A 25,967-nucleotide genomic window follows, 5' to 3' on the forward strand; every position below is an offset into this window, starting at 1 on the left:
TAATACCATTCGGACTAATAATCGCCGGTGCCACTTACCAACGCCTAGTAAATCGGATGTTCGAAGAGAAAATAGGAAAATCAATGGAGGTTTACATTGACGATATGTTAGTTAAGTCTCTGCGAGTAGAGGACCATTTGAAACATTTGCAGGAAACCTTCAACATATTGAAGAAATATAATATGAAGCTGAACCCGAAGAAATGCGCATTCGGATTCGGGTACGGAAAATTCCTCTGATTCATGGTGTCCAACCGGGGAATCGAGATTAATCCCAATAAGATCATGGCCATCGAGGACATCACCATTGTGGATAATGTCAAGGTCATTCAAAGGTTAACCATGCGCATAGCCGCTTTGGGTCGATTCATCTCGAGGTCCTCCGATAAGAGTCATCGGTTCTTTTCAGTGTTGAAGAAAAAGAATAACTTCTCATGGACCCTGGAGTGCCAACAAGCCCTGGAGGAACTCAAGCGGTACCTCTTGAGTCCACCTTTGCTTCATACTCCGAAGGCAGACGAACAATTATACCTGTACTTAGCTGTATCTGAGGTAGCAGTAAGTGGAGTCCTAGTCCGGGAAGAGGAAGGTATGCAATTTCCTATCTATTATGTTAGCAGAACTCTAGGCAAGGCCGAAACTAGGTATCCTCACCTAGATTGGCGCTCTCTTTGCTAAGCGCCTCTAGGAAACTAAAACCGTATTCCAATGCCACCCCATATGTGTTGTGACTACTTACCCATTAAGAAACATAATGCATAAGCCCGAGCTCTCGGGACGATTAGACAAATAGGCCGTGGAGATCAGCGGATACGACATCGAATATCGACCCCGAACCACCATCAAATCTCAAATTTTGGTGGACTTTGTGGCTGACTTCACGCCGACCCTAATTCCTGAGGTCGAGAAGGAGTTGTTGTTGAACTCGGGGACCTCTTCCAGAATCTGGACCCTCTTTACGGATGGTGTCTCGAATGCAAAAGGGTATGGACTTGGCATCGTATTGAAACCACTGACGGGTAATGTAGTTAGGCAATATATTAGAACTGTAAAATTGACTAACAACAAGGCCGAGTATGAGGCAATGATTGCAGGTCTTGAACTGGCTAAAAGCATGGGGGCCAAGGTGGTCGAAGCTAAGTGCGATTCCCTCCTCATGGTGAATCAAGTCAATGGAATGTTCGAAGTCAAAGAGGAACTAATGCGAAGGTACCTGGGTAATCTACAGGTAACGTTACATCGGTTAAGGGAATGGACTTTACAACATGTACCATGGGATTAAAACAGCGAGGCCGATTCTCTTGCTAACTTGGGATCGTTAGTCGACGATGATGAATTCAACTCGGGAACGGTCGTACAACTCATGAAATCAGTAGTGGAAGAAGGCCATGCTGAGATAAACTCAACAAGCTTAACTTTGGACTGGAGAAACAAATACATAGAATACCTGAAGACCGGAAAACTTCCCTCGGATCCTAAAGAATCGAGAGCTCTGCGTACGAAGGCGGCCCGGTTTAGCTTGTCCAAAGATGGTACCTTATTCAGAAGAGCTTTGTATGGCCCACTCACCATATGTTTGGGACCGGGAGACACCGAGTATGTTTTAAGAGAAGTCCATGAGGGCACCTGTGGGAACCATTCAGGCATCGAGTCATTGGTTCGGAAGATAATCTAAGCTGGCTATTACTGGATCGACATGGAAAAAGGCGCAAAAGAGTTCATGCGAAAATACGACGAATGTCAGAGGCATGCTCTGATGATCCATCAGCCTGGGGAACCGCTGCATTCGGTCTTGTCACCCTGGTCGTTCATGAAATGGGGACATCGTTGGCCCCCTGCCTTGGACGCCCTATAAGACTCAATTTATCTTATTTATGACTGATTATTTTTTCAAGCGGGTGGAAGCCCAGTCATTTGAGAAAGTCAGGAAGAAAGAGGTTATTGATATCATATGGGACCACATAATATGCCGATTCGGAATGCCGGCTGAGATCGTGTGCGACAATGGAAAGTAGTTCATTGGCAGCAAAGTGAGCAAGTTTTTCGAGGACCATAAAATCAAAATGATCCTATAAACGCCCTATCACCCTAGTGAAAACGGGCAAGCAGAGTCCACAAACAAAACCATATTTTAAAACCTCAAAAAGAGGTTGACTGACGCCAAAGGGATTAGGAAATCTTGCCCAAAGTCCTATGGGCATATCGTACGACCTAAAAATCCAGTACAGGGGCCACCCCGTTCTCGTTGGTCTACAATGCCGAAGCTCTTATACCAGTCAAAGTAGGAGAACCGAGCCTCAGGTTCCGATATGCGACCGAAGAGTCAAACGGCGAGGCCATGAGTACGAACCTCGAACTGTTAGACGAAAGGCGCGAGACCGCCCTCGTCCGGTTGGCCGCCCAAAAGCACCAGATAGAAAGATATTACAATCGGAGAGCCAACCTTCAACACTTGAATGTCGGGGACTTGGTGTGAATAAAGGTAATGCTGAGCACCCGAAACCCGAACGAAGGGAAGCTGGGACCGAATTGGGAAGCCCCGTATCGAATTATTGAGATCACCGGCAAAGGATCATACAAACGCGAAACGGTGAGCGACTACCGAACAACTGGAACATAACCTACTTAAAATGATAATACTACTAAGGTACGACCCCATTCATTACCTTTTTTTAAATATATTACGGATTGGACTAACACTTGCAGGTAACGACCAAGTAATGATTCAACTATTAGACCTGAAAGCACGCGTTGCACTCTTTTTCCCTTGAACCGGTTTTGTCCCTACTGGGTTTTTCGGCAAGGTTTTTAACGAGGAAACAGTGGATCGTGCTAACTTAGAATTGAAAACCGAATATGCGCCGGAGTCAAGGTTCGCATCAAGAGTATTCGATCCCTCTCTAATATCGGCCTCGAATACTGGGGGCTCTCACCCTCGGGTAATGATTTTAGCAAGGAAGGAAACTTCATGCTCAAACAAGTCTAGACTTGGTGGATAGGATTTATTGTAAGCTCTAAACGGTCAAATGAATCATGCCCACATAGACCACTCAAGCCATGACATGAAACTTGTACACATTTGCAATCTTGTATGTTGCATAGAAATAAAAGAAAGTTTCTACCTTGCAGATACATATTTTTTCTCTTAAAAACTATTGTATTTTGTACCTTAAGGACATCAGGCCCAAGGGCCAACTATGTCCAAATCCAAGAGATCACCCCCGCTCGGGGACTATCGACATGGGCAAGCCCGGACAGCTCGAGCTACGAAGCTCGGGAGCGTAAAACCTATTAGGCAGTGCCCGAACTTCAAAAGCTATGGCCATCCCTATTCGGGGACTGTTGTCCCGGGCAAGCCCGGATGGCTCGGGGTAATAAGCCCATTGGGCAACACCCGAACTTAAAAAGGCTACGGCCATCCTAGAACGGCTCGGAGACGTCCAAGATCCATAACCAAAATATAAGGCCTTCAAAATTTCTAAACCAGTTCGAAGGCTACACTCGGCAAAATTAAAAATTCTAAGTAAACACTTCAGGGAAAGCTTCCGGTCATACCAAGCCCCACAAGTCTTAAGCAAAATAATATCAAGAACGAATATTGTTCGAACCTCCGAAGAAGACTTAATTATTACGTGCTAAGGCATTCAAAATCATTGCAATCATAAAGAAAAAAGCAAAAAGAAACAAGCTCGAAATTTGCCGAAGGGAAAAATCCTTGTATATATATACATAAATCTTTACCAAAGCCAAACGGCCTCAACAAAATGCGAAAGTACAAAAGCGAAGAAAAATATACAAGGCACCTAAGAAGCCTGATCTTCGTCGGAGCCCGCCTCGTCACCGGGGCTATCGGGGTCTTCCCCATCCTCGGATCCGCCCGAACTCTCGAAATCTTCCTTATCCTCGGGGTAAACCAACTTATTGGCCTCGGCCTCGAGCCTCTTAACATTTTCAAGCTCAGCCGATAAATTAAACTCCGGGGCATGAACCTCCTCGAGAGCCTCCCTTTGGGACTGCCACTTCACATATTTGACAGTGGCCTTTAGGCGTTCCTGAGCTGCCTCAGCATCGGCTTTGTACTGGGCCACCATCTTTTCAGCGTCGACCCTGGTTGTTTCCGCCGCTGACTTGGCTGCTTCAAGCTCCTTGGAAAAGGTATCCCGTGCGGCAATGACCGAGCTCAGTTGAGACTGGAGGTCTTTGATTTTTCGGGACCGGGTCTTATTTTTCTCCTTTACCGATCGAAGTTGGGCCTCTGCTGAGGTCAGCTGCTCCCGGGCAGTCTCCTTTTATGAAGCCAATCGGTCCATCTTGCCCTTCCACTCCTCGATCATGGCCTTGACTTCGTCCATCTCATCCCGGAGCGGGGTGACCCGATTAATCTTCTGATAGACCTGTGGATTTTGACCGTTAGACACCGTGTCTAGCTCATCATCACTAACTTCAAAGATTTTTACCTGTTCCAACAGGTTGACGTGTTCTTTCTGAGCTGCGTCCAACTCGGCTCGGAGGCTCTTGACTTCTCCTTCACATTGCTCGCTGAGAAGCTTATACATGCCTCTCTTCTCAGCAATCTCTTTAACTTTGGCCTCGAGTTGGATTAGCTCATCTCGGTACCGGAGAAAGGTTTCGTGGTGGATTACCAAGGCATGCAAATACGAGACGAGATATTAGAATTATCAGGAATTAATTTTAATATTAGAAGAGATATTAGAATTATCGAGAATTACCCGGTTCAACGCCTGTTGTGCTTCGTTGAACAGGCATGACGCATCTACCTCGTTCATTTTTGCCTGGTCTTCTTCAGTTACCAGACACCGGAGGTAACTAGCTATCCCTACGGGGGCAGAAAGGATCCGGACATCCTCCGAAATGGTGATAACGATAGCCCGCTTCCGATCAGGATCCGTGCTCGGAGCGGGGAGCCGATTAGTCAATCTCGGGCTCAAGCTTGACTCGCCAACCTCCGAGGGTGGACTTTTCCTCGTCAACTCTAAGTCACCCAATCCGGTGTAATCCTCCGGGGTGGATTAGTCTACACCGTCAAAAAACCCTCGGAGGGGATTATCCACTCCATGGAGCCCTTCATGGGATCGCTCCTTCGTCGTTCGGGCTTCATCGAACATTGATTCTGTGAACGAAGGCGATCCCGAAATATCTATAACGCCGGGAAGGGCAGGGCCGACGTCTCGCGAGTCCTCGGCCCTTACTTTGGCATCAGCCTCGCAAACCTGAGGGGGATTAGCTTCCTTCATTTTTCTCTCGGGGATAGATGACTCATGGGCCATGAATATTTAATCCTCCTCGGGCTCGTCTCTGAGCCGGAGGAGTGATTCCGAATTAAGCACTCGGGAGCTGGAGGTTTCCTTTGTCTTGCGAACCAGCTTCCTTCTCGTTTTCTTTTTCTCCGAGCTTAGTGAACTCGGGGCCCTTTTTCTTTTTTCTCCTCTACTATGGCTCCGGGCTATCCCGAAGTGGAAGAATCGGCAGGTAAGTCCTCATCCCCAGCCGAGATCCTAAGCTCGATAGCCTTAGGCAAACCTGTAAAATATAAGTAAAGAAAAAATAATAAGAACGTGATGCTAGAAGAAAATGCATAGCGCAACCTATTCAGGAAAGCGATCTTACCATGGGAACGGGCCTCCCAAAGGCCCTTCGAAATTTTGCGCCATGAGCGCTCGGAATAGGGCATCTGTGAGACAATGCCTTCGATCCATTCCTTTAACCGAGGAACGACATTCGGGACTCGAGCAACAGTTGCGCCACCACAAACACCAATGAGGAAAAAGGGAGATGAGCTTGAAATCGAATTGAAAAAGAAGTTGTACTTACGTGATGCATTCCACTTCTCGGGGAATGGCCTAGATTCGGCCGGAATCAAGTCCAAGGTCCTCACCCGGACAAAATGTCCCTGCTAACCTTGATCCCGATCTTCATCGATGCTTGAGAATGGGGCCTTGCTAGCCCGGCGCACGAGCTTTATCAGTCCCCATCGGAAGATTCGGGGACTGTACAAACGGAGCAGATGATCTAGATCTTGTTAAAAAAAATCGAAGGAGGATTACGATCCTCCATAACGAGGGGTGGATCTAGCCGAGACATACCTCATACCTCTTGCAGAAGTCTATGATGACCGAATCCACTGGGCCCAGTGTAAAGGGATAAGTATAGACACTTAGGTATCCCTCAACGTGTGTAGTAATGGCCTCCTCACAGTCGGGGACCACTATGTATTTTTCGGCCCAGTTGCAGTCCTTTCGGACTAAAGGGAGATCATCATCCGTGATCGAGAAAATATATCTCGATGACTCCTCACACCGACCCTGCACCGAAGAGGTTTTCTTGACCTTTAGGTCATCAGCGATCGAACAACACCCGGGAATGAACATCTTCAAGGGAGGTTCAGGAGCCGGTTCATCGATGACCACGTTAGGAGCGGATTTCTTGAGGTCGACCACACCGGAAGTGGTTTCATTGGTTTCGGTAGTCATTTGGGAGGTAGAAACGACCTTTTGGGGAACAAATTTTGAGGTTTTTGCCATTGTTATAGGGTAAAGCTTGAAGGAGATAGAGAAAGGTTAAAAGCTGGAAGCTCAGACCTGTTGGCTTGAATGGATGATGAGTAGAAATTTTTGCAAAGGAATCTCGAGTAACAGAGGTAAAAATGCTAGAATGTGAAAAAGAGTACTGAAATCCTGAGGGTACGAGGGTAGACAATTTGATATAAAGTAAATAATGAATAAATGAGGGGTTATTTATAGTGGTTATGCGACATTTAGCCTCTAGGGACAGCCGACCGATGGCTGACGTGAATTTAATGCCATTATGGCATGACTGACGAAACGTTTCGGGCTTTTTGTCGTTTATGTCACTGCGTATTAAAGAAAGAATCAGGATGCTCATGTCTTTTCTCGTCAGCTTGCTCTTCGAGAAACGAGGGGACTATCTGTATGCGGGGAAAAATCAAGCTCATGATACATTCCGACCTCCAACAGGGTAAAACGATCTCAAGATATGATTGTGAAGGATGAGAATCGAAGCAAAGGTCTCATCGAGTCAGAGTCCGGGGGCACGTTGTCTGCCCTCGAGAATATCGGGGTCATGATTCGAGATCGATCCAAATCTTGAAAGGCTTCGGAGAACATTGTAGGGCAATCATAAATGGCAAACAGAAGGCCGTAATATCCGCGACTGGCCGGATATCACATCATGGATTGTCACGACTCAATTTAGGATCATGACCGACACTTAGGAGCAAGTGCCCCCAAGTAAGCCTCATTGGTATTTTACATAAAAACGGACAGAGTTTTCCCTGTGTTTGGGCTATCCAAAAATTTTCCTGTCTCAAAATCAACAACCAACCATCCTAATATCAAACCAAATAATCGACAACTTATCAATTAACCAAAACAAGTGTCCACCATTACTAATCAACCCACTAACAACTAGAAATACTAATTTATCTCTAATTTCGATAAGAAAGTGCAATACTCATCATAAGTCTATAATAACGAAAGGATATTCATGACGCTAAAAGAATGACTATGGAGCGACTCTAAGAGTTCAAAGAAAATACCATAACAATAAGAAAAAATCTCCGTCCACGCGAACAAGTGTGAGGCTCACCAAGAACTGTCAACATATGCGCTCTAATTAACGAATCCTCGCTCATGTCAACTATTGTATTTGTAAAAACAAAATTAGCGGGGAATGAGTCACGAGCTCAGTGAGTAATAACACTTAACCACAACCGTTTTTATTTGGGATAAGTCAGAAAACATGCTAGTATATCAAATAGAAAATAACATAAAAATGTTCTTTCAGAAATAATAAATAATTTTCAGTCTCATCATATTTTTCTTGTAGTATAATATAATTAACAATTCAGTAATAAGCTCGGTAACCACTGTATAATATCAATATTCACATTTGGTAGGTTTCAATGAACGGATCATGTAATCGATATAACTATGGACTTCTTCGCAAGAAGTCAAATACGATGGTAGTCCCTACTCGAGGAAAATCGGTAACGGTATGCTAGTTCTACCTTCCCACTAGCGATGGCTGTAACGGTAATCGGTAATTACAAGGTGCACCAGGTCTAACGAACCCGCCATTAGCTACGGGATCCTTCAAAGTCTACTCCCATTTATACTTGTCTGTGTATCCATATATACTCATAGGAAAATATTTTAAAACAATATAGGGCATTTCGGTTCTTATCAAATCATGTAATTTTATTTCGATAACAGTAAATTCAAGTAACGGTAAAACAGATCTAGTGACAACGGGAATATTTAAAATAATGGTAATCATCTCAAATAACTATTTTGGTATCATATCGAGTAAATGACTTGTCCCACATGCAGCTCAAAATAATTGATAACGTATTCATATTAAAAATCATGTGTAAATTATGCAAGATAAGAAAACACAAATTGCGGTAAAATTACTGCTCACAGTACTCGTTCCGAAATACCAAATGCTTCACCTCGAGCAATTCATGCAACTTCCTCCAATCAATCTATAATTACATAATATCGATCTCATGTTAATTTTCATATTAAGGCTAATTCATAGCTAATTTAGAATGCCCAATCCTCGAGGTTTCATATTTGACTCCTAATTCGCCAATTTATATTTACCCACGGGATGAGTAATTACTAATCTATCAACTCCTACCTATTCATATGATTTATTAACCCAATTTCATAAAGTACTATGGATTCTTCAGGAAGAAAATTCTCAATTACGTGAATGAACTAGTGTAATTTCTATTACTCTGTAGAACCTTTCGATCATTGGAAATGAAATTAAAATCTACCAGATAAAGAAGCTCAAGTATTACCCGTAAGACTCAATCAGTGCTTAAGATTCCTCAATAGTTATAGCTATGGTTCCAACGCACTGCGCCAACTTCTTCCTCCTTCTTTTCTCTTTTCTTTCTTTCTTCCTCTGCTCGTTTTTGTTTGTTTTTTTCCGTTTACTGAAGCTTTCTGCTTCGTTCAAAATTTGTTTTTTTCTGAAACCCTTCGTAGCTTCTGTTTGTCTTAGCAGCAAGCTGCCCTTTTCCCCTTTCTTTTGGCAGATAGGCTTCGACCCTTTTCTTTACTTATCCCTTTTTTTCTTTTTTTCTTTTTTCTTTCTTTTTATTAGTTAGTTTCTTATTATTATTATTATTATTATTATTATTATTATTATTATTATTATTATTATTATTATTATTATTATTATTATTATTATTATTATTATTATTATTATTATTTTGCTGATGACCAATACACCATTATAAAAATAATATATAGGGTATTACATCCTCCCTACCTTATGAAATTCGGTCTCCGAATTTACAACAAGTGCATACCTGTAGACTAAAATAAATAGGGATACTTCGCTTGCATATCTTTTTCTACTTCCCAAGTAGCTTCTTCAACGGTATAATTTCTCCATAAGAATTTCACGAACGTAATTTCTTTTGACCATAGCTTCCTTACTTGCCTATCAACAATAGCCATCGGCTCCTCCTCGTAAGACAACTTCTTATCAATCGGTATAGTAGGTACTTCAAGCACCTGAGATATGTCTGATATATATTTTCTTAGCATTGAGATATGAAACACTGGATGAATAAAGGACAACTCAGGAGGAAGTGCCAAATGATAAGCCACAGCTCCCACTCGGTCTAGTATCTCATACGGTCCTATAAACGTGGGGCTCAGTTTGCCTCTTTTCCCAAACCGAATCACACCTTTCATAGGAGAGACTCGTAGAAACACTTTGTCTCCAATTGCGAACGCTAAGTCTCTTCTTCTCTTATCCGCATAAGATTTTTATCTGCTTTGAGCTGTAAGCAATCTCTGTCTGATCAACTGGACTTTGTCCATAGCTTCTTGTACTAAGTCAGGTCCCAATAAGTTAGTCTCACCAGCTTCAAACCATCCGATAGGAGAACAACATCTTCTACCATACAATGCTTCGTATGGTGCCATTTGAATACTGGACTGGAAGTTATTATTGTAAGCAAATTCAGCTAAAGGTAGATAAGCGTCCCAACTACCTTCAAACTCAAGAATGCAAGCTCTAAACATATCCTCCAAGATCTGTATAGTACGTTCAGACTGCCCGTCTGTCTATGGATGAAATGCAGTGCTAAGCTCTTGTCGTGTACCCAATGCTTCTTGAAAAGATTTCCAAAAGTGTAAGGTAAATTGTGATCCTCTATCAGAGATGATGGATATTGTAACTCCGTGAAGTCGGACAATTTTGTTCATAAATATTTGTGCATACCTCACTCCACCATATGTAGTCTTCACTGGCAAAAAGTATGCTGATTTTGTCAGTCGATCTACAATCACCCATACAGAGTCATAACCTCTAAGGGTTCGTGGTAGCCCGGTGACAAAATCCATAGTAATTCTTTCCCATTTCCACTTCGGAATCTCAATTTATTATAGTAGTCATGCTGGTCGCTAATGCTCAGCCTTGACCTGCTGACAAGTCAAACAACTAGAAACAAGGTTAGCAACATCTTTCTTCATACCTTCCCACCAATAAAATTGCTTTAGGTCATGATACATTTTTGTGGATCCAGGATGTATATTGTATCTAGAGTTGTGGGCTTCTTCAAGAATAGCATGTCTCAACCCATCTACGTTTGCTACACATAGCCTGTCACCCAATCGAAGAACACCATCACTTTCAACAATCATATCCTTGCTTTTACCAGCTAAGGCTTTATCTCTGTATTTGCATAATCGCTCATCCTCATATTGGGTGGCCTTAATGCGCTCAACTAATGAAGACTTATCCTGAGCACAAGACAACAATGCCTCTTAATTTCTGACACCAAATTTGATACTTGTATCTTCTAGTCTTTGAATATCTTTGGCCAAAAGTCTCTTTACAGGAGCTATATGTGCCAAACTCCCTATAGATTTTCTGCTCAATGCATCAGCCACCACATTGGCTTTTCCAGGATAATACAAAATAGAATAGTCATAGTCTTTGAGTAGTTCCATCCATCGACGCTACCGAAGATTCAGATCTCTCTGTTGGAAGATATACTTCAGACTTTTATGGTCACTATAAATCTCACAAGTTTCGCCGTATAAATAATGCCTCCAAAATTTTAGAGCAAATACCACTACAGCCATCTCCAAATCATATGTAGGATAGTTTTGCTCGTGCTTTTTCAATTGTCTCGAAGCATAAGAAATAACACGACCATTTTGCATGAAAACACATCCTAATCCCACCCTCGATGTGTCACAGAATACCGTAAATCCTCCGGAACCTGATGGTAAGGCTAATATTGGTGCAGTTGTCAAACATGTTTTGAGTTTTTGAAAGCTCTGCTCACATTCCTGCGTCCACTGAAACTTTCCATTTTTCTGTGTTAGCTTGGTCAGCGGCGCTGCTATTCTGGAGAAATCCTGCACAAAACGCCTATAATAGCCTGCCAAACCTAAAAAGCTATGAATCTCTGTAGGAGAAGTGGGTCTGGGCCAGTTCTGCACAACTTCTGTCTTCTTAGGATCTACCATAATTCTATCTTTGGATACAACATGCCCCAAAAATGCTACTGAGTCTCGCCAAAATTCACACTTTGATAACTTAGCATAAAGCCGATGTTCTCGCAATGTTTGCAACACATTCCTGAGATGATTCTCGTGTTCTCCTTGGCTACGAGAATATATCAGGATATCATCAATAAATACTATGACAAATCTATCCTGAAATGACTTGAACACCCTATTCATTAAATCTATGAATGCAGCTGGAGCATTAGTCAGTCCGAAAGGCATCACAAGAAACTCATAGTGCCTGCATCGAGTTCTGAAAGCAGTCTTAGAAATATCTTCATCTTTGATTCTAAGTTGATGATACGGAGGTCAATCTTTGAAAAGTGGGAAACTCCTTGTAACTGATCAAACATGTCATCTATACAAGGCAAATGATATTTATTGCGTATTGTTATCTTGTTCAACTGCCTGTAGTCAATACACATTCTCAGGGATCCGTCTTTCTTCTTTACGAACAGTACTGGTGCACCCCATGGTGATACACTAGGTCTTATAAAAACCTTATCTAGCAAATCCTGCAACTGTTGCTTTAGCTCCCTCAACTCTGCTGGTTCCATTCGATATGGGGGTATCAATATGGGTTGTGTGTAAGGTGGCAAATCAATACCAAAATCTATTTCTCGTACTAGAGGCAATCCTGGTAAATCCTTAGGAAATACATCAGAAAATTCTCTCACTACTGGTACATTTTCTATACTAACTGTTTCCTTTCTTGTGTCATTTACAATAGCTAAGAGACCCAAGCAACCTTTCTTTAGAATTCGTTGAGCCTACATAAAAGATATAACTTTGCAAGTCTTTGGAACCTGACCCACTTTTAGAACACAACTAGGTTCGTTTGGTATCTCAAACTTAACTATCTTTGCATGACAATCGACGATAGCATAGCAAGAAGATAACCAATCCATTCCCATCAGCATGTCAAAGTCAATCATATCAAGTACAATAAGGTCAGCTAGAGTATCTCTACCCTCAACCCAAATCTGGCAAGCACGATACACGTGTTCAGCTAATAGAGACTCTCCAATAGGAGTAGCAACTAGAAAAGGATCATTCAATAGCTCAGGTTATCTACTAAACATCAAAGCAAATTACAAGTACACATAGGAGTGAGTAGATCCCGGATCAATCAACACAAGTGCATCAAATGAACAGACAGAATACCTGTAACCACAACATTCGAGGCCTGAGCATCCTGTCTAGTAAATGCAAAAACTCTCACCCGTCTTCTACCAGCATTCCCTTGTCCTTGATTCACAGTAGCACGATCTCCAGCACCTCGACCTCTATTTCCTGTACCTGTAGCACCTGAAGTATTACGAGTGGTCTGAGTAGGTGCAACTAACTGAATAGAAGCTTGGCTGAAATTCCTCAGAGGCTGAGGGAAATCCCTCAAGTGATGTCCCAACTAGACACACCGAAAGAACTCTCCAGTCAGAATACGACACTGGCCCAAATGTGATCTACCACAGGTCTGACAGACTAGAGTAATGGCATATATCTGCCCAGAATTACGATGTCCAGATAATGATGGTCCCCTAGTACCCTGTCTGTAATGTGGCATGTATGTGGACTGTGAAGACAAGTGTGTCCCTGTCTGAGAACCCTGTTGCTGCTATCCCTTACTTCCTGCTCTGCAATTTTCATCAAAACCTCCACTGAAAGATCCCACTGTCTTGGCCTTCTTACGTAAATCACTAGCTGCACGCTCATCACGTCCCTTGTTTTCAGTCTTTCTAGCAAGATCGACTATATCAGAGTAGGAAAAAGTCTTCATCTGTGGGGCTACTGTAGTGTATAGACGACCAACCAACCCATCAACAAACCTCTGAACTTGAGCTTCTTCGGTAGGCACTAATTAAGGAGCATATCTAGCCAGCTTACAAAACTTGGTGTTATATGTTGACACATCTATATCTGGAGTCTGAACCGTTCTCTCAAAGTCTCTAGCATATTTTTGCATCAGGCTATCTGGAAGAAAATGATTCATGAACAACTTAGTGAACTCTTCCCATGTCAGTGGTGTTGCTCCTGCTGGCCTTCCTAGCAACACAGTTTTATACCATGTATTAGCCGTATCCTCTAGTTTGTATGTTACGAGCTCCACGGCTCTCTCACTAGAACATCCTAGAGCACGTAATGACTTGAGTTTCCCATCCAAGAAACTTTGAGGATCTGCTAAATTATCAAAACCTGTGAATTTTGGTGATTTCAATTTTAGGAACTCTTGTAGGGATACTTCCTTATTTTCGAAAATCTGAGTCTGTGCAGGTGCTTGTGTCTATAAAGTAGTCTGAGGAGCTGAACTTCCACCCTGAGTAGGCACCAATGCCTATAAAACATTCAATAACCTTGCCACTGGGTCTACAGGTAAGGCAACAATAAGTACAACAGTTGGCACTAGTGATGGAGCATCCTGAACCCCTTGTTCTTGTACTTGATCTGGCATAGTAGCTTGGGGTTGGCCCATGTTCCCAACTTTAGGTTGAGGAGCAGCCTGTCTTCTAGTTTGATGAACCCCAATTTGACCGCCACCCCGGTTAGTACCACGTCCAGCATCACGTCCAGCAGATGAGGGTGTGCGTGTCCTAGCCATCTGCGAAAGAAATACTCCAAAGTCAAATATCAAGTTATCTCAGGGCACGATCAACAATGAAAGAAGGGAAAACATTCCTAGATGTTGAGTAGCCTCAAGATCATAAGTATGGACGCCTACATACCCATGGACAAGACTCTACTAAATATTGCTCCATGACTCGGGACTTAAAGCCTAAGCTCTGATACCAGCTTTGTCACGACCCAATTTAGAATCAAGACCGGCACTCAGGAGCAAGTGCCCCCAAGTAAACCTCGTCGGTATTTTACAGAAAAATAGACAGAGTTTCCCCTGTTTTGGGCTATCCAAAAATTTTCCTATCTCAAAATCAACAACCAACTATCCTAATATCAAACCCAACAATCGACAACTTATCAATTAACCAAAACAAGTCTCCAATTACTAATCAACCCACTAACAACCAGAAATACTAATTTATCTCCAATTTCGATAAGAAAGTGCAATACTCATCATAAGTCTATAATAACGAAAGGATACTCATGACGCTAAAAGAATGACTATGGAGAGACTCTAAGAGTTCAAAGAAAAGACCATAACAATAAATAAAATCTCCGCCCACGCGAACAAGTGCGAGGCTTGCTCACCAAGAACTATCAACCTGTGCGCTCTAATTAACGAAATCCTCGCTCGCGTCAACTGCTGTCTCTGTAAAAAAAAAAAAGTTAGCGGGGAATGAGTCGTTAGCTCAGTGAGTAATAATACTTAACCAAAATCATTTTTATTGGGGACAAGTCAGAAAATATGCTAGTATATCAAATAGAAAATAACATAAAAATGTCCTTTCAGAAACAATAAATAATTTTCAGTCTCATCATGTTTTTCTTGTAGTATAATACAATTAACAATTCAGTAATAAGCTCGATAACCACTGTATAATATCAATATTCATATTTGTGAGGTTTCAATGAACGGATCATGTAATCGGTATAACTGTGGACTTCTTCGCAATAAGTCAAATATAATGGTAGTCCCTACTCGAGGAAAATCGGTAACGGTATGCTAGTTCTACCTTCTCACTAGCGAGGGCTGTAACGGTAATCGGTAATTACAAGGTAAACCAGGTCTAACGAACCCGCCTTTAGCTACGGGATCCTTCAAAGTCTACTATCATTTATACTTATCTGTGTATACGTATATACTCATAGGAAAATATTTTAAAATAATATAGGGCATTTATTTTCTTATCAAATCATGTAATTTCATTTCGATAACAGTAAATTCAAATAACGGTAAAACAGATCTAGTGACAACGAAAATATTTAAAACAATAGTAATCATCTCAAATAACTATTTCGGTATCATATCGAGTAAAAGACTTGTCCCACATACACCTCAAAATAATCGGTAACGTATTCATATTAAAAATCATGCGTAAATCATGCAAGATATGAAAACACAAATTGTGGTAAGATTACTACTCACGGTACTCGCACCGAAATACCAAATGCTTCACCTCGAGCAATTCATACAATTTCCTTCAATCAATCTATAATTACATAATATTGATTTCATGTTAATTTTCATGTTTAGGCTAATTCATAGCTAATTTAGAATGCCCTACCCTCGAGGTTTCATATTTGACTCCTAATCCGCCGAATTATATTTACCCACGGGATGAGTTACTAATCTATCAACTCCAACCTATTCATATTATTTATTAACCCAATTTCATAAAGTTCTATGGATTCTTCAGGAAGAAAATTCTCAATTACGTGAATGAACTACTGTAATTTCTATTACTCTGTAGAACCTTTCGATCATTGGAAACGAAATTAAAATCTATCAGAAAAAGTAGCTCAAGTATTACCCGTAAGACTCAATCGGTGCATAAGATTCCTCAACAGTTATAGCTATAGTTCCAATGCACTGCACCAACTTCTTCCTCCTTCTTTTCTCTTTTCTTTCTTTCTTTTTTCGTCTGCTCGTTTTTTTTTTGTTTACTGAAGCTTTCTGCTTCGTTCAAATTCTTTTTTTTTTTTTTTTTTCTGAAATCCTTCGTAGCTTCTGTTTGTCTTAGCAGCAAGCTGCCTTTTTCCCCTTTCTTTTGGCAGATGGGCTTCGGCCCTTTTCTTTACTTATCCCTTTTTTTCTTTTCTTTTCTTTTTGATTTATTTTGTTTTTATTAGTTAGTTTCTTATTATTATTATTATTATTATTATTATTATTATTATTATTATTATTATTATTATTATTATTATTATTATTATTTTGCTAATGACCAATACACCCTTATAAAAAAAATATAGGGTATTACATGGATCTCGGCACGTATCAATGTAGAACCGGTAATCAGTTAAACAGAAGATTTTTTACCTTTTATATTTATATAGTTGTACTTAGAGTAGGATTCCCCTACTATATAAAGGTGGTCTCATAATTCATTAAACACATTGTAACACGCATTCTAAAGCAATATACTACTATTTTCACTGTTATTGTAAGCTCTTTCTTTCATTCATCAATATTGTCCACTGTGAGCCCGGATCGAGGGTGAATGTTTCAATAAGGCTGGAATCATCCTCCTTGCGTGGTTTTACTGTATCTCTATTTGTCCATTCTAACTCAATTTATCGTTTTGTATCAAATTAATCCGCATATCCTTAAAACCATTTACAAATTTAATTGTTATCCGATTTTGAGGATAAATAAATAATAAAATAACTAATTAGTGGGCATATTTTTATTGGTAAATATTTACTTCATGACTACAAACGGAATATATGGTGTACAATATAAATTATTATTTTAAACAAGATAAAGTGGATAAATTTTATTTTCAGTTTTAAACTTAGGTTTCTTAAAGGACTTTGGCAGAAGAGTTTTGGAGAAAGGCAAATGTGTTAATTTGGTGTTTAATCGAGTGGTTATTAGTCTTGGAATTATTATCCCACATAGAGTGTGAGATAAAAATAATACTTCAATTATGATATAAATAATCCTAAGATAGTACTTTGAAATTAAAAATCCTAGGAAACATGGATAAACTAATCCCGAATTTAATCCCGAGATTATAATCTCTTGTCCCTCAAACCAATTGGCCCCTAAGGGGTTTGGACCAAAAGGAGATGATTTAAAAGATTTCGAATGTCTTATTCAATGGAATTTTGCAGCATAAGCATACAGTTTAAGAAATTCTAAATCTTATAAGCGCCACTACGATCATCATAATACAGAGATAATTAGTTGTAGAATGAAAATTGGTTTCAGATCTCAATCCGTTCGCTTGGAAAAGAAAAAAGGAAGAAGAAGAATCCGCATCTGTTCCCTCTTTACTCTGCTTTAGGCATTGATACAATATCGACGATTTCGTATACCGAACTGGACCAGCTCAATGTTCAATCTCCTAAAAGCTTTTCCAGTCCTCTTTATTTTCTTGGTGTAACAGAATAGTAGGAAAAGGAAGTGCTCATTAGCCTTGCAAGACTACTAAGGTTGATTAGGCCATTACTAGAAACTAGAAAAAACATGTTTAAAATGTAATTTTTTTTCCTATTATACTATATCATATGCGGATCCAAAATTTGAAGGTTACGTTCTGAGTGCCACCGTCTTTAATTTAAACCTTCCACTGATGGAGATCGAGTTAGGGCGTGCAAACCTATCGCTAATGATGGAAATAGAGTTAGGGTGTTGTAGACAATAAAATTCGCGTCAAGAAAATAATATCAGAACTGAAAAATATTACAACAATTGTAGTAGTCTCAAGCTTGATCTTGACAATAATGAGTATTACATTTTGTATAAATCCTCTGATTCTTCTTCAAAAATAAATAAAAGAGACTTCAAGCTTGATCTTGAATTTTATTTTATTTTAATATAAGTGCTTGAAGCATGATCATGCTCTTGACGTATTTTAATCCAAAGGCTTGCAGTTTTTTTTTAAAGCAAATATACCACTAGGCAGGCTGCCTAGTGGCCATTATATTATATATTGAAATAAAAAAAATCCATAATATTACAAAAAGTTGACAAGGTTTGTAGCTTGATCTCGAATATTATGTACTTTAATCCAAGGGCTTACAGCTTATTCTTGAATCTTCATTTTGATATTTAATCTTTAGAATGCTTGAATGCTTGTAGAGAAATCAACGGCTTTTGATCCACGGGCTTTCTCTTGATTCCTGTTATGAGTTTTACGTTCTTTTTTTGAGTTATGAAGACCCTTGTTTATTATTGTGGGATAGAAGAGTTGTGATGAAGACAAACATTTTTCTTTGAGTATATTGGTAGGCTTAAATCACCGACCAATCAGATTGACGCAGTGACAAGGCTGCTTTTAATTGGTCAAAAAATGTTACTTGTATATGTGGCACAATTTTATTGAACTTTTAATTTGATTTGGCATGACTTGTTATTTTGACATTTGGCATGATTCTATTGGCTCTTTCATTTGACTTAACATGTCATGTCATCTGACATGTGGTACCAAACTAGACCTCTAGAAAGACGACATCTTGGGCTTAATGAGGTGAACTCATCCCTCATAGCTCAATTAAGTGGGCTAGTCTAATGGATTTTGACTTATTTATTTAATCCATATCTATTAGACCTAAATAAATAATCTAAAAAGAAATCCCACAAAGCTTTTGCCCACTTTCTATATTTAGAAATAATTTAACTTAAATTTTTTTATTTTATCCATTTTACCTTTAATGAAAAGCTTTTATAGCCACACAAATATTATAATCCCACAACGCTTTTGCCCCTTAAACTTTTAAGACTACATGTTTCAAAAGTTTTTTTTTTATTTATAAACTTTGTGCTAAGTCAAATTAAATCATTTAAATTGAAACAAAGGGAGTAAGACTTTAAATTAGTTATGATTCCAAAAGAAGTTGTAATCCCACACCAACATTATCCAAATCCTTCAAGGAGGTCATCTATGCATATTTGATTCCTTTCTGAAGATGGCTACCGAGTCTATGCTGGTAACGATTTCTTGTGGTCGCCTTAGCAAGTTATACCCTTTTAGGAACAGAATGATCCCACATCATAAATTAGTACTTTATAGCCGCCCTTAATAATCTATATAAGGTTGCGTGCTCATCAACTTGCGTGATCACAAGTATTATTTCCATGTGTTACATGGATGCTTAATTGTTATTTAATTCTGGTTCCACTTATTCATATTTGTCATCATACTTTGCTCATTATTTCAATATGCCTCATGATTCTTTAGATATACCTGTTCATGTATCTATATCGGTGGGTGATTCTATTGTGGTGGATTGTGTATATCGGTTGTGTGTGGTTACCATTAGGGGTTACGAGACAAGAGTTGATCTTTTATTGCTCAGCATGGTTGATTTTGAGGTAATTTTGGGTATGGATTGGCTATTTACGTATTATGTTATTCTTGATTGTCACGCTAAGACCGTGACGTTGGCGATACCGGGGTTGCCTAGGGTGGAGTGGAGAGGTTCGGTTGGTCACTCCCAGTAGAGTGATTTCATACTTAAAGGCTTAACGGATGGTTAAAAAGGGGTATTTGGTGTATCTGGCCTTCGTGAGAGGTGCTAGTGTTGATACTCCTATTGTTGAGTCAGTTCCAATAATGAGGGAGTTCTCAAATGTGTTTGATGCAGACCTGCTGAGTATGCCACCCGGCAGGGATATTGATTTTAGTATTGATTTGGTGTCAGGCACTCAGTCTTTCTCTATTCCACTATATAATATGGTACTAGTGGAGTTGATGGAATTGAAGGAGTAACTACAAGAATTGCTTGATAAGGGTTTCATCAATCCTAGTGTGTCACCTTGGGGTGACATGTGTTATTTGTGAAGACGAAAGATGATTCTATGAGGACGTGCATTGACTACACGCAGTTGAACAAGGTTACTATCAAGAGCAAGTATTCACTATCGCGTATTGATGATTTATTCGACCAACATCAGGGTGCTAGGGTATTCTCGAAGATTGATTTGAGATCGTGGTATCATCAGTTGAAGATTAGAGATTTAGATATTTCTAAGACGGCTTTCAGGATCCGTTATGGCCATTATGAGTTCTTGGTAATGTCTTTTAGGCTGACCAATGGCCTAGCAGCTTTCATGCACTTGATGAACAACGTGTTTCAGCCCTATATAGATTCCTTCGTTATTGTGTTTATTGATGATGTATTGGTGTATTCTCGCAACCGGGAGGATCATGAGTAGCATTTGAGGATCGTGCTCTAGAATTTGATGGAGATGAAGCTATATGCTAAATTATCCAAGTGTGAGTTTTGGTTAGATACAATAGTATTTTTGGGTCATGTGGTGTCTAGTGAGGGGGTTAAGGTGTATCCAAAGAAGATTGAGGTAGTTCAGAGTTGGCCTAGATCTTTTACTGCTATAGAGATCCGGAGTTTCCTTGGGTTGGCTGAGTATTATCGCTGTTTTGTGGAGGGATTTTCCTCTATAGCAGCCTCGTTGACTAGATTGACGCAAAAGGGTGCCCTATTCTGGTGGTCTAATGAGTGTGAGGAGAGCTTTCAGAAGCTCAAGACTACCTTGACTATAACTCCAGTTCTGATTTTGCCTTCAGGATCGGGTTCTTATACAATCTACTACGATGCTTCACGGGTTGGCATGGGTGTGTATTGATGCAGGATTGTATGGTGATTGCTTATGCTTCGCGTCAGTTAAATCCCCACGAGCAAAAAACTACCTAGTGCATGATTTGGAGCTAGCACAAAATTTGACGAGCTCGAAACACATACTTAAATTATGCTTTCTAATCAAATATAGTATAGTATAATATCATATCTACATGGATTGGATTTAAACAGTATTCTCGTAGTTTTTAGCTTGGTTGCTATCAAGATGATCAACAATTGAGATTTATATGATTTCTACTAAAATTAACTAAGAATCTAAAGCTATTGATTAATGACAATTGGTTGGGATCTAACTTTAGATAATTTACTTCTAATGTTCAAGTGAAGTCTCTCAAATTCACTACATTATTAGTTCAAACGATTAGTAGAAACTCCTCTCTCGATTAAGTCTCAACCTCACGAGATAAACTAATTTAAGCACGTAAAGATATGCAAGAATGCGTAGTGGATTGGTCTTTAGAAAAACCTCTTTCGATTATTCTCCTAACTAGGTTTAATCAATAATTCAACTAGTCTCTTTCGATTACTAAGAAGAATTAATGAACTCACCAACAATATAATGCAAAAATATCACAAGTTATGCCTCTCTCGATTACATGAACAAGTGAATATAGATGTAACAGTTAAATCATCCAACAATACTTCAATACATAAAATTAGAGTTATAATCCACAAAAAATCATCAATACACCAAATCCATCAAACCCTAAAGAGAGCTACTCCATAGATATGGAGAAATTCATCACAAATAAAGTCAAAGTATAGGAAAACATAAATTCAATCCATACTCGTGTCTTGAGTGAGGAAAGAATGATAAAATCCTTGTTCTCGTATTCTTACAGCTCCTCCTTAGCCTCCTTAGGTCGAATATGTGTCAAAAGTCCAGAAAATAACGTTTTTTATATATTTATACTAAGTAGGGTCGGGTCCAGACGAAATCACCTTTTCTTGACCGAAATAGGATATTTACTCTGTAAAACATACACTGGCGCGCCGCATGGGGCGACATGCCATACGAGGCATTAGTGGGGAAATCCAGAGAGCACGTTCTGATGGACAACAACACAATAGCACTGCCGCGCCGCCCAGCACGACGCACTAATGGAAAAATTCAGAGAGATGCACAATATTGCCTAACAACAAAATTGCCAACAACTTCACTGGACACGACGTCCAACACCTCGTTGTAGTTGGTAAATTCATAATGTTAATCAAGTTAAGATTCTTTAATTACTTCTATTGCACATTTGCAAAGCCATTTCACGTGGCAGCCTTATTCCACCCTTTTGGCATTCTTTTCTTTTATTTTTCTTATATAAACTTGGTTTTCGATCCCAGATTAATTCTTTGGGCTTTTACTCAGACTTTAAAGCTCCACATTGTTCGATTTAGTTCCAAATTATATTTTTAACTCAGAATCACTTCCTGCAAGGTATCAAACATATAATAAGTGCAAAACACTACCAACTAAAGCTCAAATACAAGTAAAGTGCAGTGAATTAGAGTACAATAAGCGACTAAAATATGTAATTCTAGCCTACCATCAGCATCCATTATTCACGCGCTCATGATTTGGAGGCACTATTTTTATTGCTTGTCCCGTGAGGTGTTCACGGATCACCGGAGTCTCTAGCAACTATTCAAGAAAAAGGATTTGAACTTGAGGCAACGAAGGTGGTTAGAGCTACTAAAGAACTATGATATCACCATTCTTTATCATCCCGGGGAGGCCAATGTGGTGGCCGACGCTTTGAGTAGGAAAGGCAAGAGCATGGGTAGTCTTGCTTTTATTCCAGTTGGGGGAGAGAACATTAGCTTTGGATGTGAAGGCTTCGGACAACAGGTTCATGAGGTTGGATATTTCGGAGCCTAGCAGGGTTCTTGCTTGTGTTGTATCACGGTCGTCCTTGTCTTAGCGCACAGTGCAATATGGTGATGCTAAGGAGGTTACTATTGTAGATGGTGGGGTATTGAGGCTTCAGGGTTGGATATGTGTTCTGAATATGGATGGGTTGCGAGAGTTGATTCTTGAGCAGGCCCATAATTTTCGGTATTCCATTCATCCGGGTGCCATGAAGATGTACCATGATTTGAGGCAGCACTATTAGTGATAGAGGATGAAGAAGGATATTGTTGAGTATGTTGCTTGGTGTTTGAACTGTCAGCAGGTAAAGTACGAGCATCAGAGACTGGGTGGTTTGCTATAGAGGCTAGATATTTCAGAGTGGAAGCAAAAGCGTATGACTATGGATTTTGTAGTTGGGCTTCCACAGACCTTGAGGAGATTTGAGGCAGTATGGGTCATTATGGATAGACTGACCAAGTCTGCACTTTTCATTCCAGTCATGACTTCCTTCACAAATAATAAAGCTAAGGTCTATAATCAAAATCAGAAAGTCAACCTAAAAAATGAACTGCGGGCCCGCACTCCAACATCCATCAAACTTCACAAACTCTAAATACCCATTCAAATACGAGTCCAGCGATACTAATTTTATCCAATTCCAACCACAAATCAACCCTCAAATTATCAAACCCCACTCTCCAACAGCATAGTCTAAAATCCCCAAATTTCACCGTAATTTCACATAATCTAGGTGTAATAATCAATATCTATCATCAAAAGTGATCAAACTTCACTTACCTCTTCAATTAGGATGAAAAGCACTCCAAAAATCGACTTAGACTGAGCTCCACAATTCCTAAAATGAGAAAATGACCAAATCCTCGTGCCACCTCAAGCTTCCTGACCCCGCCCCTAGCTGGCTGAGCGGGCGGTGGAGCAACCGATGCCAGAATAATAGCATGAGTACCCTGTTGTGGCACACTACTCTGAAGTCTAGGACAATACCTCCTGATATTACCCGTACGTCAACACCCAAAGCACTCTCTTGGCTGGTGTGGCTGCTGAATCTGGGACTTACCCTGACGGCCCGGATAACCACTGTGATAACTCTGAATCGATGGTGCACTAATGGGAGATGAAGGTGCATTGTAGGCTAGCAGCTCAGGACGAGACCCATAAGAACCACGACTGCTCGAAGAACCATATGATGCCTGAAGTACTGATTGTACCAACCTACTAGGATAGCCTCTACCAAAGGAACCCCAGCCTCCAGATGAGGCACCACTGAAACCACCGAAATGACGAGGCCTCTTCTCAAAGGTCGCCTTTCTTCCCTGACCACGAACCTTCTCGATCCGTCTAGCAATCTCTACAACCAGGGGGAAAGAAATATCATCCTTAGTCTCTTTTCCCATCTGTAACCTGATACCATAAATAAGGCTATATATAAATCCTCTCACCCTCTCCATCTCAATAGGGATCAAGATAACTGCATGGCGAGATAGGTCCACAAATCTGGTCTCGTAGTGGGTAACAATCATGCTACCGTAACAATCATGCTAACCCTGCTGTAGATGCTCAAACTGGTTGTGGTAGTCTTCTCTCAGAGTAAAAGGGATTAACTTCTCCAAGAATCGCTGTGAGAACTAATCCCAAGTGAGGGAAAGTGAACCTGCTGGTCTGCTTCGAACATAGACTTGCCACCATCTCTTGGCAGAACTGATCATCTTAAATACTGCAAAGTTGACTCTATTGGACTCCGCAATACCTATGTTGCACGACACCTCGTGGCAATGGTCCAAGTACTCATGTGGGTCCTCAGAAGGTGTACCACCAAAATTAATAGGGAAGAGCTTGGTGAACTTGTCCAACCTCTTCAACCCCTTTGACAACATAGCAGGCCTATTCCCGTGCTATGTAGCAATAATAGGCTGAACTAATCTAACTGTTGGAACTGTCAGAGTCTGATATATGGGAGTCATCAGCTCCGGAGGATGAGTAGTGGGAGTCTAGGTTCCTCCCCCAACCTGAGAGATGACTGGTAGTACAGGAAATACACCATCTTGGGCCATACTCTCCATATATCCCGCTATGCGGACTAGGGTGTCCTGAAGTACATGAGTGGCTATGAACCCCTCCAGGACCTGAGTTGGTTGAACTGGTGCAGTCTGAACATGTATCTCCTCCTCCTACTTGATCTGAGGCTTTGTAATAGGTGATGTTGCACGTGCTCTAGGCTGAGCTCTGCCTCTACTTCAGACCCTACCCCTAGTAGTGGCTGCAACCTGAGGCTCCGGCTCGGCTGTGGATGTTGTGCGTGTCCTCGCTATCTGCGAGAGAACAAGAATATAATGGTTCAAACTCAATAATAGAATAAAATCGCACGATAGAGAAAGAATGAAGTAAAATTTTCCTAAAAACCTATAGCCTCTGGAAGATAAGTATAGACGTCTCCATACCGATCCTCCAAACTCTACTAATTTTGCTCATGACTCATGAGACCTACGCAACCTAGCGCTATGATACCAACTTGTCACGATCCGAAATCCCAACCGCGGGGCCATGGTAGCGCCTTACATCCACTTGCTAGGCAAGCCAATATTAATACACAACTAATCATTTTAAAACTAATGTGAAAGCAATTTAATAAGAAATAAAGTCATAGAAATCCAAAATAAATATAATAACTCAAAACACTGATTAATCCAATCACGGAATCTGGTGTCACAAGTACATGAGCATTCTAACAGTGCTACAACTAATGTCTGAATGAAAATACAACTGTTTGAAACAAATTAAACAGTAAACTAGATAAGGAAGGGGACTTCAGTGACTGCAATTGTCATGCAGCTCTTCCTCGAGTCTTCGTGAAAAGTTGATCCGAGCGAGCCTCCACTAACCGTTGCTGAGACCAATACCAGAATATGTACAAGAAGTGCAGAAGTGTAACATGAGTACAATCGACCCCGTATACCCTGTAAATGCCAAGCCTAACCTCGACGAATTAGTGACGAGGCTAAAACAAGACACTCACTATAAACCTGAACGAGTATAAATGAAATAACAACTAACAGAGAAAACAAGTATAACATGAGAACTAGAACCGGAAATATAACAAAGCTCCCCAAAAAAATATTTATTCTCAACTTTTCAATTCAACACGGATACGGAAACAACAATTAAAAGCAGTTAAGTATGTCTTCTGCGTTACGACGCACAACCCGATCCATAATTATTCATAAGTACCGTTGCAGCATGCAACCCAATCCTACACAATAATACCAAGATCCATTGTGGCGTGCAATCCGATCCCACACAATAATA

General features: G+C 40.3%; 1 protein-coding gene across 1 annotated transcript; it reads right to left on the minus strand.

Annotated features, from left to right (window-relative positions):
• Positions 1-11,802: 11,802 nt before the first annotated feature.
• Positions 11,803-24,058, minus strand: LOC138892251 (uncharacterized). The gene is made up of 8 exons (XM_070175955.1): positions 23,722-24,058; positions 14,815-14,843; positions 13,950-14,177; positions 13,466-13,862; positions 13,208-13,330; positions 12,746-12,889; positions 12,439-12,620; positions 11,803-12,351 (listed from the first exon to the last, which is right to left on the minus strand). Exons 1-8 carry the CDS (start codon positions 24,056-24,058, stop codon positions 11,803-11,805), a joined length of 1,989 nt encoding a protein of 662 aa, XP_070032056.1.
• Positions 24,059-25,967: the final 1,909 nt, after the last annotated feature.

This window comes from Nicotiana tomentosiformis, chromosome 5 (genome assembly GCF_000390325.3).
Source record: "Nicotiana tomentosiformis chromosome 5, ASM39032v3, whole genome shotgun sequence".
Classification (NCBI taxonomy): domain Eukaryota; kingdom Viridiplantae; phylum Streptophyta; class Magnoliopsida; order Solanales; family Solanaceae; genus Nicotiana; species Nicotiana tomentosiformis.

Excerpts from the sequence above, each read along its gene's own strand:
- LOC138892251 (XM_070175955.1), bottom strand. The coding sequence starts at position 24,058 with ATGGGAAAAGAGACTAAGGATGATATTTCTTTCCCCCTGGTTGTAGAG. Across the intron at positions 13,331-13,465 it reads AACATATAACACCAAGTTTT|TCGATCTTGCTAGAAAGACT; the intron begins GTAAGCTGGCTA and ends ACTCTGATATAG. Across the intron at positions 12,621-12,745 it reads CTCGAATGTTGTGGTTACAG|TTGCTACTCCTATTGGAGAG; the intron begins GTATTCTGTCTG and ends ATCCTTTTCTAG.